Raw genomic sequence first — 16,506 nt, forward strand, 5'->3', positions numbered from 1 at the left:
CTAAAGGGAAATTAACAAGGAGAATTTTTTTCCAGTGGACAGTAAATACAGCATGGAGATTACTTAACAAAGTCTGTGCAAAAGAAGTCAAACTTGAATTGGTCCACGTCTAATCCTGACATGGGTATGAATCTGCCCCTGTTGCTGTCAAATAACATGGCTCATGACACAGATGACTGTGATGCTTCAGTGCTTATACATTTGGACACAAAGTATATAAACTCAAAATTAAGTATTCTATGTTCAGTGTATCATAATAGTTTTTATATTTTTCAATGCCTTTAATTTGGCAAGAGTGATGTAATAAATTGATTTCCAAAAATTCTTCAACTTAAAAAATGGAAATAACTTTGAGAATGATTATAGATAATTGTCTGAAACTTTCAGCAATTAAATTTAATTTTCTTAATTTTTGTCTAACATGAAAAAATAAGAATATGTTTGGTGACAGAAAAATATATAAATGCTTTGAAGAAAAAATATACCAGAGAAGCTGAAATTAATACAAAGAAAATGGAGATATTTTAAGCACAGAAAACAGAGAAAAAAAAGTAAAAGACCCTAATCTAGAAAATAGGATCCACTGTATTTATCATTGTAATTCCGAAATACTATTGTTGATGGAGATGAAAAATCTTTGCGTTCATAGTTGACAGTAAGTGTACATGCAGAATATTTTGGCAGGTGCTTTCTTTAAGAAAAATACATTAGAAATAGCTGTAATGCCAAAAAGATTGATTGCCTCGTATACATTTTCCTTACAGAACTGCTAAGTGAAAAAAGCTTTATTCAATAGGAGAAGTGCTGGTACCACCTGTAGGTACTGATGTGTTTAAAATGATGCCTAGTGAATAATATACATGCCAGTTTCAAGTGATTCCATTTGTAGTTAATATAGTAGTAATGATAATTGTCAACATGTTTGAAGACCTTTGCAATGAACACAATATGAGAATGAGAAATAGGCCTAGCTTTAATATGGAAGATGACTTAAGTAGTGCAAGGTGCCAGATTCAAGCACTACATTCCAGGTCAGCTTAGAAAGAGTGGGTGGTGGTATACTACAGGATAAGGTCCTGTGTAAATTTTGAAAAGCAGACAGTGTTATATGGTGTAGACGTTTACAAAATTTGATGTAGTTATGTCCCCATCTTTTAGGAGAATATTGTTGCACACGCCCATACACACTTTTAATTTTTAATTTATGAAAGTTTTCTTTCATTCAGATAAAGCTAAGAGATTATTACATCTTTATAGCAACACATAAAAATATTAAATATGCAATAAAATAATGCATCATGTACAGATATTTATTGATAAATCCTTTAAAATATTCATAGTCCTAACTTATAAAAATAAAAGCCATAATAATATTATTAATATGGTAGGTGAGCTTCTCCCCTCCCAATATGGCATCATGGATTATACTGCTACCCCAAATCTTTTTCAATTATTAATCACTGCTGATATTTTGTACTTAAAACAGCTATAATAGAAGATCCCATTTCACACAAATAAAATGTTAAAAATAGTGGTAAACCTCATATCACTTTATATGACGAAGCAGATGGCTATTCATTTGTAGCCAAAACAGAAGAAGACTTTCAGATTCAAATCTTTGTTTCAATGTACTATTGTAATTCAAGTCTGTTAACCATTTCAGTTCAACTAGAGTAAGATCAAATGGATTTTTTGCATATTTAGAAGTATCTAGATCTTTAAAATAAAATAAAAATTGTTTCTGCAGACTGGTCAAGGATTAATAAACATATTATTTATTTCCTTCCATTTGATTTCCTAGGTAGATATTTTTGATTGGGAAAAATATAAAAATATAAATTTTGAAATTTATGATATTTATCTCTGTTTTCATCAATTTAGCCACTTCTGGATCAGAATATAAATTTGAGAGCTTTGCATTTATTTATTGAAATGCTCATCCCCCCGCCCCCATACTCACCACATGCATAAGTATCAGGAAATTTTCTTTATAAAATTAATTTATTTCATATTCATAATTATCACTACGAAAAATGGTAACTTCTTTTAGCTAAACCAGGGATTCCCAAAGTTATTTGGCCCTTTAAAAAAATTACTCAGCAACCCCTGCCTCAGAAATCTACTTTCTTTAACCCTTTAATAGTTTTTTTAATTGCATCAATAAAAAATACAAAATATATTTTTTCAAAAATGACACATTTTGAATTTAATAATTTATTGTAAAATTGTGGCTTTTTTCCTATATTGAAATTTTGATGATGCAACATTGTGTCATGTAACCATATAGTATCATATTGTAAACAAGTCATTACATGCACATATTTCTGCTGATGCATGCTGGACTTACCAACAATGTGGGGCAGACTTGCTTACCAACACTTGTTTGTTAAGACCTGTCAGTGACTTGGAAAACAATGTAATCACTATGACTTTAACTGTTAACACAACAGATGAAATGTGTATGAATGGTTTTTCAAAATTTTCTTATCTTCTTTCCTTATGTTTCTACCACCCCCTTATTTTTATTCAATGCCTTCCAAATTGTACCTGAGGCTATTACTGCCCCACCCTGGGAATGAAATTGCCCACTTTGGGAACCTCTGAAACCATCCTTCAGTATCCTCTAGTATGAGAAAGTCAGCCTGTTTCACAATAGTATATAAGGAAATTATATGTTAGGCCCTCATCTTATTTGCAAAGAGATTTCCCCTTAATGGACTTCAAAAAAAATCATTACATTTGTAAATCAACTTGAAAAGCTGTGTGAAGTTCCTCACTATTTCTCAGTTCAAGTGATGTAAAGTATACAAAACATTCAAATAGCCCATGAAACTTATCTGTCAGAAACTCTTTATTTGAGACAGTTATTACTGAGCTACCAAAAACTCTTTAGATGATATGATGATTTATAACTCCAAATATGAGGTGGGTATTATCAGTTTTATATATAGGCTTTCTTTAAATCTCAACTAAAACCTCATCTTTAGGAATCTTTTACTGGTTCCTCTTAATTCTAGTATCTTCCCTCTCATAATTATTTCCTATTTATTCAATATATAAATTATTTATACACAGTTGCTTGTTTGTTGCCTCCCCATTTGATTGTGAGGTCTTTGAGGATAGGGATTGTCTTTTGCCTCTTTTGTATCCCTAGTGCTTAGCATAATGCACTGTGCAACACTCAATAGGCTCTTAATTAAAATTTGACTGATATATAAGATTCAGAAATTGCATCTTTATCGAAGGGACTGGTGATATGGAAAACACTTTCAAATTTCCCATTTATGGGGGAAATTGACATTTGTTGTTCAGTTGTTTCAGTCATATTTGACTCTTTGTGACCTCATTTGGGATTTCCTTGGCAAAAAATACTGGAGTGGTTTGCCTTTTCCTTCTCCAGCTCATTTTACAGATGAGGAAACTGAGGCAAACATGGATAAGTAACTTGTCCAGAGTCACACAGCTAGTGTCTGAGGCTGGATTTGAACTCAGGAAGATGAGTCTTTTTGACATCAGGTGCTACCTAGCTGCCCAGAAATTGACATATTATAGTGGAAAAAACACCTGAATTTGGAGTCAGAGGATATAGGTTTGAGCCCCAACTCTCCTACATACTCTCTGTGTGACTTTGGGTGAGTTTATTGGATTAAGGGTGTTAGTTTTATTATCTCCCAAATAAGTGTGTTGGACAAATGCAGTTCTAACATCCTGTGATCCTATTATGTGAAGACTCTGAACCACTAATTCTTTGCACGCAAATATTGTACTCCCCACTTTAATATGAAAGGACTTGGTTACCCTCCAAGTTATCTGAATATTGAGAGATGAGAAGCTTTAATGCCAATAAGGAGAGTGTTATGCATTTGTGTTGTAGAAATAGAAGTGGATTTTCAGTTAGGAGACTTATAATCAAGTTCTGTCCTTGAAACTTACTGTGTGACTCTGGAAAGGCCCCTTCACTTCTCTTAGCTTTAGTTTTTCCATCTGCAAAATGAAGATAATACTCCCTACCCTACCCACCTCAGAGGAATGTGGGGAGGATCAAAGAGGTCCATGGATCTGAAACCACTTTGCAAGCAATGAAATGCTTTCCATGTGTGAGTTATCCTTGTTGCTACATCTGGTAGGTCCCAGGCTGTGGGTTGTCAGACTGTTCCACATCTGAACCTGAGCTTAGCCAGCATCTCTGTTCTTATTGTACTTCACCCAGCACTGGCACATAAGGAAACTTCAGTAATAGCAACAGAACACACTTTCCTGCCAAGGATGAGAGCTTTTTAAACAAAGGTTCTCCTAAATAAAAGAGGTCATGACTAACACCAGTCCCTTCTACAGACTCATGATCAACTGAGTAAATAATTCTGTGACTAGCCCACAAGGAAATCTAGAATTCTCCTGTTCAATCTCCTTGAGCAACTCTTAAGGCCTGACATTTACTGTCTAAGCATCTAAAGCACTGAAGGCCACAGGTCCCTTAGGTGTGCTGGTTCATCTTAAAAGGCTAGTAATGTAGGACATAAGCAGCTAGGTGTAAGAACCAGGGTGATCAGTTTCTCTGAATCTAGGTGTCTGGAAGAAGGGCCCCTTTCTCAAGGGGGCAAGTATCCATCTACCTCAACAGGCCTCTTCTTTATGAGGAAGTGTATCTAGTATTCATTGGTCAGCTAGTGAATAATAATTCACATTTCTATAACTCTTTAGAGTCTGCAAAGGGGTTTTCTTACAGCAATCCTGTTAAGAAGATTGCATCAGTATTATGTTTCCCATTCTGGAGATTGAGAAATTGAAATTCACTGAAGTGAAGTGACACATGGAAGGTCCCATAGATAGTGGATGCTAGAAACATGAACTCAATTCTCCTGATTTGAAATATAATACTCTTTCCTTCTCCACCAGGAAAACAAGGGAAAAAATTATTGCAAACTGACCCCTTAATCTCTCTTCATTTTCCCTGATCTCCTTCTGGGTCTTGGTGACTTCTCTGTACCCTCTCTATATAACCTGTCTATAACTAACCTCTGTATTGATATTTCAAATGTGAGTCTTCCAAAACTAACCAAGGCCCAGCAATGGTACCTTTGGAGGAGGCTACAAAGGGTAGGGTTTGTGTTTTGAAAACACAAATTTCAAAGTTAAGAAATCACAGCTTGGCTGGATAGGAATTACAGTTGTCCCTTGGATAGCTCAGACTTTTGAGGTTGGCATCTGGGAGGGAGAAAGCCCTACCTATGTCTTTGTTTTTCCTCCTCAGCTCCCAAGCACCAAACCATTGGAACTGAGGGAGCCCAGAGGACAGAGTGCCTGCCCCCTAGAGTCAGAAAGATCTGAATTAACATTTAACCTCAGGCACTTACTAGCTTTGTGACCTTGGACAAGTCACTTAATCTCTGCCTCAGTTTCCTCATCTGTAAAATGGGGGTAATAATAGCACTTATCTTCCAAGGTGGTTATGAAGATCAAATGAGAAAACATTTGTAAAACATTTAGTACAGTCCCTGGCATGTAGTAGATAAATGATAGCTATTATTATCATTAGTGATGGAACAGGGATAGGAATCCTCATTCTCAGCACAAAGTAAGTGGGGAAGTTTGCCCAACTTTCAAATGAATAAGCCTGGAATCAAATGCTAACAATCCCTGGCAAGGGTTTGGCTAAGCCACCTGAACTCCTGGATTTGTAGTTCTTTCCAGTTTAGAAAGAGAAGAAATTAATTAAGATGAGGGAGGGGGAAGTAGAGGGAGAGTAAAGGAAAGGGGAAGGATGCCAGTCTTCCTATATGACAACAGCACAACTGTGGAAGCCATTGACCAAGATATTTGCATTTCCCTTTTCCAACACCAGGAGGGGCGACTTCTACATGGACAGGAAGAGAGGTGTGTGTGATTTTTTTCTTTACTTTTTTTTTTTATATCAGGCTCTTAAATGATAAGAGAAAAACCAGACGTGAGGAAAAGATGACCCCTACTCCATCCCTGCTGTACTTCCACTTAATTGTATTTTTAAAAAAAATTCTGTTAAAAAGACTACATTTGTAAGATTTAGTATCACTTTTCATAAATCTATGACTGCACCTGTCCTTAAGTTGCCTGGTGTCCTTTGCTTATAATAGGAGGTCACGGGGATCCAAAAGACACACACACACACACACACACACACACACACACACACAGAATAAGAGAGAGAGACAGAGAGACAGAGACAGACACAGAGAGACAGAGAGAGACAGAGAGTCAAAGAAAGAGAGAGAATGTGTGTGACAAGGAGAGGAAAGGAGATGGGGGAAAGGAGAGAGAAAGAGAAGGAGGGAGGGAGAGGGGACAGAGAGAGAGAGAGAGAGAGAGAGAGAGAGAGAGAGAGAGAGAGAGAGAGAGAGAGAGAGAGAGAGAGAGAGAGAGAGAGAAAGAGAAAGAGATTCAGGCCACAGTTAGGGAGTTTTGCTCTCTAACTTAGGGAATGAGCACCAGCCATTTCATAATTACCCTTCTAAGTGCAGAATTACTATGAATAAAAGCATGTTTTATAAAATCTGCCTCAGAATTCTGAGCTGAGGTTTAAAAAAAATAACTGAATTTTGTTGGATTTAGAACAGGTGTAGACATAATTGACTCATTCATAGGAGAGAGCTGGAAGGGACCTTATAGATTTTTTTAGTCCAGTCTTCCCATTTTAAAGATGAAGAAAGTCAGGGCTAGAGAAACAAATGATTTGTCTAAGATCATGGAGATATTTTAAATTGAAGAGCCAGGATTCAAATCCCATTCCTTTGACTCCCTAATTAGCCCTTTTTCTAATACTTTAACTCTCTCTGGCTACTTGCTAATGCAGGGCAGCTCAGTCAGGAGACTTGTTACCAAATTATCGAATCTGTCTGTCTGTCTGTCTGTCTGTCTGTCTGTCTGTCTGTCTGTCTATCTATCTATCTATCTATCTATCTATCTATCTATCTATCTATCTGCCTATCTATCTATCTGTCTATCCATCCATCCATCCATCCATCCATCCATCCATCCATCTCTCCATCCACAGGAAGGAATTTAGACCAAAGAATAAGGTAGAAGACAATGCCTTACCTTAGTTGCATCTTGCCTCTTTTGTCCATTGCCTTCCCTTTCATAAGCATAGATACTCAAGGAATCTTGAGGGATGAGAAAAAAAACCAACCCCATAATCCTGAGATCCAGGAAGCCCTGACCATTTGTTGAAAGGTAGAAGATGTTGAGGGGGAGAAGGTGGGAAGTCAGAAATCAAGGGAAGCTAAAAAACAGACCTATTTGATCTAAGTCAAACAGAGGCGTGGGTTGGGATGGGGTTGAGCAGGAAGGAGGTTAAAAAAAAAAAGAACAAATGGCTTCTTAACTAATTGTTTAAGCTAGAAAATTGGCTGGCTGAATAAAGTATTTATTACTTTGAGCCAAGTCAGCAATAAGATAGTCTATATCATCAAGGATCTTGTTGTTTGTTGTTTGTCCTTCATTCCCAAAGAGGACCATGATGTCAGGAAGATGATGCCATGACTTACAAGTGAACTAAATTAAAGTGAGGGAAGATTGTGCAAAGTTATCAGCCTCACTTTTTCTTCTGGAGCCAACTGGGTCTTATAGTCTTATGGAAGAAGACAATGCTTACAAGAGACCTGGAAATGGGGATGGGTGAGGGGAGAAGGGCACCTGTGGAGGAAGAGAATTCTGGAGAGTTTGTTAAGTCCAAAGAAGAGAAGAAGCATGTCTGAGGATCCTCCTGAAATAATGTTCTGAGCAAAGGAGTGTGACATTTAAAAAGGTTTGAGAGACATAATTAATCATTTTATTAATAATGCCAACATTTTAATATAAGGATGGTCATTTGGCTGTCGCTTTTAGATCAAAGACAATCATGGGTGGGCTCAGGGCTTCCATATTCTTTTTGAAGAGGAGTGTTTCAAAAGGATGGCATTCAACTCTGATTGGTTAACAATTAATGAGGAGTGAACTGTACAAAGAAAAGTAGGCTTATTCCAATGAGAGACTGAAAGTGACATCATGTCACCCTTGGACAGAGAGACTTTCTCTATACTCAGACCACCCCCAGCCTTGGGTAATTTAGACAAAAGGGTCTATTTCCACCCAAGTTTGAATGGAATTTGCCTTTGATTAGAGATTCTTTGTACATTTGGGTGGGGTTGGATAGAGAAGGTTAGCTCAACCTTCAGAGACTGAGGTCTTAAAATGAGGATAGAGAAAAGGGAGAAATCTGAATCTCCCCAAATTATTGGTTATTAATAACCATTTCTCTTAGGAGTCACCAATTAAGAGAGTGGGACCTTAAGATAGAAATTCTCCAGCGGGTGAACTTCAATCCTAAAGCCTTGGACTCATGGAGAGTAAAACCATGATTCTCACAGATTGTAAACAGCTTTATAAGGGGTTTTCCTTAGTGTGATATTTAGGTATATGAAGGACCTGCCTCCAAACACTAAATGAGCTTAAGTTTCTGAAATTTGAACTTTAAAAAGAACTGGCAAAATCAACTAGGCCCCTCTTATTGAAAGGAGGTAATTTCCCAGCTGAGGACTGTAGCTGAAGTTAATCAAGGCTTCCCCTTTACTCCCAGCATCCAAAAGACCGGTTTAAGGAGTTCAGGGATCTCTCAAGGATTGAAGTACAGAAGAGGGAATGAATCCATGGACTCAAGGATTCTTCAAGTCAAGGTGGCAAAGGTTTATTATAATGCCAATATGGTGGGCAGAGTTTCTTAAGGAACTTGTTACAACAGGAATGATGCTAAAGCTTATATAGGAAAAGTAGTGGATTATCTGGTTGATATGCTAATTAGGCAACAACTTGGTTAACCTTGGTTACAGAGGCCATTCACTACTGGAACCAGAGGAAGGGATTTCTCAGGTTGTCTTTTTGGTCTGTTAGGTCCGTAGCAAGATAGCTTTGAAAGCTGATGTCTATAGCTTGACTTCTGGATTGAATATGGTAAATTTGGGAATCAATACATGATAATTCTGTGGGTACAAGATGAGTTCTGTTTTTACAAGAGAATTTCTTCAGAGGTCGGCTTGTTCTTGTGATGGGAAAAGATAGTTGTTTTACTGGGGCCCACTCATGAGTAATTGTGGGGAAGGGTAGTTTGTCTTACTGGGACCCACTCATGAATTATCGCTAGGCATAGTGTCCTTGGATTGGGGATAAAACTGTCACAGATTTTGAAGCTAGGAAGAAATGTGATCCTAGAATTGTCCAAGAACAAGCACCCAAGCACCCCATCACAACCATATTCTCCTTAGATCATTACTCAGCAGGAAGCACAAAAACCAGAGGAGCATTTCCCTATATTGACCATGAGATCAGTGGAGCACTATCTGGCAGAGGCTATAGCCCTGCCAGAGTATGTGGGGGGAAGCGGAGAGAGTGATAGGAGAAGCATGATAGCATCACCTGAAGATCTCAGAATCCTTGACACTGTCAGAGGTCAGTTTTTCCTTCACATGTGTACCCTGGTCACATGTGCTCCCTAAGTGTGGGCTCTTCCACAGATAGGCCCTGGGACACATGTTCTTTATATAATATTCCCTTTTCTAAGCACTCATAAACTCTACAGTCTGAAGTTTCCCCACTAGGTCTCCCTATCCTCAACTAAAACATTCTGTAAAAGTAGATTTGAGGATTCCTTTCATACTAATGCCCAGGGCATGTTTTGGAGTACTTACTCTTGTGCCAGAATTGCTAGTTATGGCTTGAAACTCTTTTTTTATTGGCTCTCTCATTGATTCTAATCAACCTATGTACTCCCCAGCCTTGTTCATAGTCCACGTTGAATAAATCTCTTCCTACAGACAGGCACATTCTCCAATCTATTGCTGTGCTCTGTAGCTATTAGAAGAACTTCTACTCTTTTATCCAGTGACACCTAGTGTCAGGGTATCACTAATATTGTTTTTCATTTGTTCTTTCTCAAAATCCCCAATTTTTCTTGAGAAAGTGATTATTTTCTTGTAATACTAATAACCAGTTTCATATATGGGACCCAAAAATCCTCTTTGGGATTATTAATAACCAATTATTAGTAGCTTAGTCATTAGTAGGATTTTTCTTGTCTTTTTACTGCTTCATTCCAAGCCCAATGTTTGTGAAGGCCTGGGCTGACAATGAGATGTTCTTCTTCATCTTGGGCAGGACCCTACCCAACTGGGAGAGTTTATTTCTGATTAAAGGGTAAAGAGAATCTAATCTAAGTGAATTCTAGCAGATGGTTCAACAATTTAAGCGGTCTGAGTAGAAACAGATTCCTTTGTCCAGATAGCTGCCTCATCAAGTCCTTAGCAGAAGCTGAAGACTTTTTGCCCACCTCCTCATTAATATGTATACCCCTCATTAATTATTAACCAGTCAGAGTTGATTTTCACCCTCAGGGACACCCCTTTTCCTTTTCCCCATTTTCTGGTTACTCAGGCTCAGCCTGAACCCTACAATTGGGATTGATCTTTTCTTTGCTTTCATGGACCTGGAAGAATAGTTGGTTATCTTTATTTATACATCTGTTATGCATTTATCATATTCCAGTGTGTTATTGTAATTGTGGATACTAGAATCCAGGTTCCTTGAGGAGAGGGATTGTCTTATTTGTCTTTGTATCTTTCCTGGCTGTGATTTCATTGTATAGGAAAATCTCAGATGAGAAATTTTGTGCCTCTAGTGCCTTTATTCTTATAGAATACCACTGAGGATTTTAGTAACTTGTCTAGGCTCATACAACCAGTGTATGTCAGAGGCAGGATTGAACCTAGGTTATTCCGGCTCTTTATCCACGGTGCCACACTGCCTCTCATGCACATTGTAGCTCCATGATAAATGTTTAATAAATTAATTTGCATTCAAAAATATGTGAAAGAATTTTTGAAGATGAAAAGTTCAGAAAATTTGTTCTATTGATAACTTCGTTGAAGTGTCAAGTGCCTTGTGATTTTATCAGTGTAGGAACTTGTTCTACCTACCATTACAACCCATCTTAGAGCTCCCTAAGACCCAGAGAAACTAAAGTGTTTGTCTTGTGTTCACACAGTTAGTAAGTATCAGAGGTAAGATTTGGACCCGGGTCTTCTGAATCTGGCACTCTTTATTTCATTCTTTGTATCATTTATATGTATCATTATATGTTCTTTATATCATGCTCCCTCTATATGGAAATGATCCAGGTTTAGACATGTATATAATGTGTGTCATATGTATATGTGTGTATATATATGTATACACACATTTTTATGTATGTGTATACATATACATATACATGGAGACAGTTAGATGGCTCAATGGATAGAGTACTGGGCCTTGAATCAGGAAGACCTGAAGTCAAATATAACCTCAGACACTAACTATCTGCGTGACTCTGGGCAAGTCACTTAACCCCTGTTTGCCCTAATCCACTGGAGCAAGATATGACAAACCATGTCAGTATCTTTACCAAGAAAACTCCAAGAACAGTATTGGCATGCAAGTATGTGTGTATATATATATATATATATATATATATATATATATATATATATATATATATATATATATATATATATATACATATATATGATAAAACACACATTTATATATACATATATACACACATATATGTATATATATACACACATATATATGGTTGTATGTATCTATCTATATATGTGTATTTACACATATGTATATATATGACTCAATTCAACCAACGTTAAATTTCTACTTGCAAATTACTGAATTAGCCATTGTTGATACAAAGATTAGAAACAAAAAGTGAAAGAGTCTTTGATCTCATTTACCTTACATTCTATTGGGGCAATATGGTATGATCTTAGTTGAGTAACTTATTTTAGGGTATAGTCTTTTTTAAATAGAAGGACGGTGAAATATCTAGAAGACAAAACACATCTGATTTTAAAATGAAAAGCATTTATTCACAAATATAATACTTTTAAAATATTTTCATATTATGGCCATTTACAGGAAAGGTTAAGAAGAGGAAAAGAAGAGAAAAAAGGGGAAAAGGAGAAAGACAAAGGGGAGAGGGGAAAGAGACTAGGATATAGCGATGGATTTTCTATTTGCATCCTTAGGGCTTGCTACACTGTGTCACACAAATGTTTAACAAGTGGTGTTCATTCATTTATTTGTACATTTCAGGTTCCATGACAATGGAATAATGTAATACAGTACAGATTCCTCAGCTTGGCATTCAAGGCCCTCTACAATATGGCTCTTTTTACCATTTCAATTTCATTTCCTGCTGTTTCCCTACATGTTCCCCACTCATCAGTCAAACTGGTCTATTCATCGCTATGCCTTTTTATTCTTACTTTTATTTGTTGAAATTCTAAACCACCTTCACCATTTAGCTCACATATTGTCTCCCCAATCCTCTCAGCCAGATAGATGTGGTCTCTCCCTCTACATTCCTGCCACACTCAATTCCTACCTCTCTTTTCTTCCCATTGCCTTTTATCGTTAGTGTTAGAAAATTCTCTTTTCCCTCATTAGACTGGACATCCCTCTGCAATTGTATCTTACTTTTGTCTGCCTCCTCTGCATGGTTTTTGCTGGCACAGTGCTTGGCCTGGTTGACTCACCAGATAAAAAGAGTTCATTTCCAGATATATCCCAACTTTTTTTTACTAGGGACAGTCATTGCCGTGATGGAGGATTGGAGATTTTAAACTATAAGTCTCACTCTTTAAGTCTTTGGATTTGAAGAACAAGACTTTGATAAGTTAAATGACTGGCCACACTCATAGGTGAAGTAAGTGAGTAGGCTGAGATTTGAGCCCAGGTCCTTTGGCTCAAAATCCAGTGTGTTTTAAAGTTCTGGTGCCTAATTAGGAACAGTATGACTAGGTTGGAGAAGCAGCCTAAGGAAGGACTTTTGAATTTCACTAATTTCATTTAGTTAACCAGGTACATCTCTCTTGGTTAACCCCTAGTCTGGCTATTAAACCCATTGGAGTTAGCAAAAAGAAGTGTGAAGAATGGTAGAAGCATTGCTTCCCTAATTTCCTAAAGATATTTGGGAAAACACCCAAGAAACAATAAGGAGAGGTGTAGAATCCTGCAAAAATCCAATGGAAGAACTTGAAGAAAACCTTAGAACATAGAATCTAGAATACCTGTGGGATATCAGTAGGATGATCTCCTTAGAGATAATTTATCCAGTCCTCTCATTTTATAGGGAAAGAAACTGAGGCCTAGAGAAGTAATGACTTGCCCAAGGTCACACAGCTACTTAATGACAGAGCCTGGACAAGAACGCAGGTATTTTCATTTTCTGCTCCTCAGTGTTTTTTAATACTTCCCCTGAGGGGCATCTTAGATATAATATTACATATGTAACACAAAAGGTGGAAAGAGACAGATTAACGTTCTAGAGACCATCAGAATGGGATGGAGGAGTTAATTTGGTGCCCCACTCTCTGAATTGAAGGTGAGCCCTCTCTCTGGGCCCTCTTCCCCCTTTTCCACTACCAGACCCCTGCGAATGAGACAACTTGGATTATTATCCCTTTCTAAGGGTAGAAAAAAGAAGGTCCTGTGACTCAGCCTGACATTCCCAATCAGCCACACATCTGTCAAAAAACCTCCAAGACAGCTCTCCATATGCATGACAGGGAGTTCCTCAGCAGCTCTGTTACTGGGGTCTCGTTAGCAAGAGGCTGGCTTTCTCTAGGAAGGACCAGGTCCTCTTGTACCATATTCACAAGGCATCTGATCAAAATCCTTCACCTTGGCACGTACCACTCTGGTTCAGGTAGGCTATCTAATTTATTCATAGAATACTCATAGACTAGTCATAAAATACTCTTCTAAATTATTTTATAAACTTATTCATCCCCAAAGGCAATTTTCTAAGGGAGGAGATTCTTGACAGGAAGGACCTACATTCTAATTTATGGTTGTATTCTACATTATAATATGTCAGATATAACACATATTATGTAATATATGACAAAAATTGTATTGTAATTTATATTTTAGTATGGCGTAGTGATAGAGAGTCAATCTTAAAGGCAAGTATTAGGCCTTTCTGGATGCATTAGGAGATATGGAGGAAGGTGGTATAATGGGTAAAAAGTTAGCTTTAAGCCAATAAGTCTTGGGTTCAAGTCTGAGTCTGAAACATAGGTGTAACCATGGGCAAGGTACTAGAAGGAACCTAGAAGGAGCCATAAGGTCTAACTCCTTCATTTGAGATGAAATGACTTGCCAGTTAGGGGAAATAGGTTGGATTAGAATGTAGGCCTCCCAATCCTTTCCATTCCTATCCCATACTGCTTCTATACTGCTTTTTCTGATTCCTTTCACTGGAGCAGAAAGATGTTTTTACCCAAGATCGATTCCCCAATTTATTATTATCTGGGAAAGCTGAATATTTTTAGCTTTTGAGTCTTTCTTTAGGCATCCCAACATGTTGACTTGTGTCAGGCTTTAGAAGCATATGGAGATACTCTGCATCTTAAATTCTGTGGAAAGGAGAAACAGGGTTGTTGGACCTCCTGGCTCTTGGGAAGGTTCAGAGGCTTGAGGCAGTGAGCTTGTGATATGGGCAACTTAATGGCAAGTTCCGTCTGAGGAACAGTTATTTTGCTTAAAAGGACTCCAGGAGAAGCTCGAGATGATATTCTGTCTGTTAACTTCCTTTTGCCTGGTCCTTGAATCTTCTGCGGGTAACTTTCTATGGGTTTCCCATTCCAGAACATTCGAGATTCAGCTAATTTTTTGGTCTTCCTTTTATCCAATATAAATTCCTGGGAGTGGAAAAAAAAATCTTTCATAGGATCTCACCCATGTATGATTTCCCCTGTGAAACCTTCCCTAGTGACTCCAGCCTGTGCTCACTGTTCCTCCTTTACCTTAGAACTAAAAAAATAACTAGATAATAAAATAGAAAACTTTAGATCTGGAAGAGATTTTAGCACACAGAACGTTAGGGATGGCAGGGACCTTAGAATATAGATATGCCATGTCAACATGGCATGTTAGTGTTGAGAGTGGCTTTAAAAAGTTGGAACATAGGATGTAAGATATTAGACTTGTAAGGGGCCTTAAAGAAAAACCTAGTCCAGATCTGATGCTTTACAGGTGAGGAACTGAGGCTCAGAAAGGTGAAATGATTTTACCCAAGATCACAAACTTAAAGGTTCTCATTGCTAAGACTAGGAGTAGAACCTATGTCTTCTATATTTCATTTTAATGCCTTGATTTGGAATTTAATTCAGTTCAATTCATTATGCAATTATTGGGTATTCAAAGAGATAATAAAACAGTCCCTGAAAGGACTCACATGTACAAAAATATTTATAGCAGCTCTTTTTGTGGTGGCCAAGAAATGGAAATCAAGGGAATGCCCATCAGTTGGGGAATGACTGAACAAGTTGTTGTATATGAATGTAATGGAATACTATCGTGCTATAAGAGAGGATGAATAGGCAGAGTTCATAAAAACTTGGAAAAACTTATATATGCTGAGTGAAGTGAGCACAACCAGGAGGACATTTTACACAGTAATATACCCTCAGCGTGCAAGGACTGTTTTTGATAGACTTAGTCCTCCACAGCAATGCAAGGACCTAAAATATTCCCAAAGGACTCATGATGCAAAATGCCATCCACATCCAGAGAGAGAACTGTGGAGTCGGAACACAGAATGAAGCAGATTATTTATTTTCTCTTTTGTTATGTTTGGTTTTGTTTTACTCATGTTTTCTCTCATTCATTTTAATTTTTCTGTGTAACTTGTCTAATGTGAAAATGTATATAATAAGAATGTATATGTAGAGTCCATATAGGATTGCATGCCATCTTGGGGAGGGAGGCAGGAGGATAGGGAAGAAAATTTAAAATTTATTAAAGTGATTATTGAAAATAAATAAATAAATTTGAAAAAAAAGACAATCCCTGCTTACAAGGGGTAGGAGAAGGGATTATTGAAAGTATATATGTAGGGTGGGGAGTACTTAATGCAACCAAATACAGATAAGTTTACATGCTAATTTGAGAAGGGAATAATAATAATTTCTTAGGTAATAATTGGGAAATGTTTCCCATAGATGATAGTACTTTGAGATGAACCTTGAAGGAAATTAGGGATTCTAATGAAGTAAGGTCACGTGAGTAGTAGCAAGATTCAAACTTGATTACTCCAATTCCAAAACCAAATTCTTTATATTATATCCAATAAATCCTGCTTCTTTCTACCTGGATTGGCACTGGTGGACAGGGCCTCCAGAATCTATGACCTCAATTCCTGGGAAAGTGAATCTGCTGATTTTTAGAACTCCAACCCTGGGGCTGAGCTGTCTTGATCAACTGAATGCAAACTTGTATAGCCAATATATTTCTAACTGGCTTAGGGTCAGACTAACTTCATATGCTGTCCAGCCATCCACTCATTACGTTCTGATTTATTAGTGTGGCATATACTAAAGAATTGACTTCAAGCCGACAAGACTTGATTTCATGTTCTGCCCTTGAACCATACTGGTTGGGTAA

At 37.4% G+C, this 16,506-nt stretch overlaps 1 protein-coding gene across 1 annotated transcript in view; it reads right to left on the bottom strand.

Moving 5' to 3' along the window:
• Nucleotides 1–14,347: 14,347 nt before the first annotated feature.
• The window catches only part of CCDC197 (coiled-coil domain containing 197), a 40,851-nt gene continuing 38,692 nt past the window's right edge, over nucleotides 14,348–16,506 (bottom strand). The window contains exon 8 of the mRNA XM_072622481.1: nucleotides 14,348–14,762. Coding sequence (XP_072478582.1) covers nucleotides 14,436–14,762 — 327 coding nt within the window. The 3' untranslated portion in view covers nucleotides 14,348–14,435. The remainder of the gene's footprint in view (nucleotides 14,763–16,506) is intronic.

Source organism: Notamacropus eugenii, chromosome 7 (genome assembly GCF_028372415.1).
Source record: "Notamacropus eugenii isolate mMacEug1 chromosome 7, mMacEug1.pri_v2, whole genome shotgun sequence".
NCBI lineage: Eukaryota > Metazoa > Chordata > Mammalia > Diprotodontia > Macropodidae > Notamacropus > Notamacropus eugenii.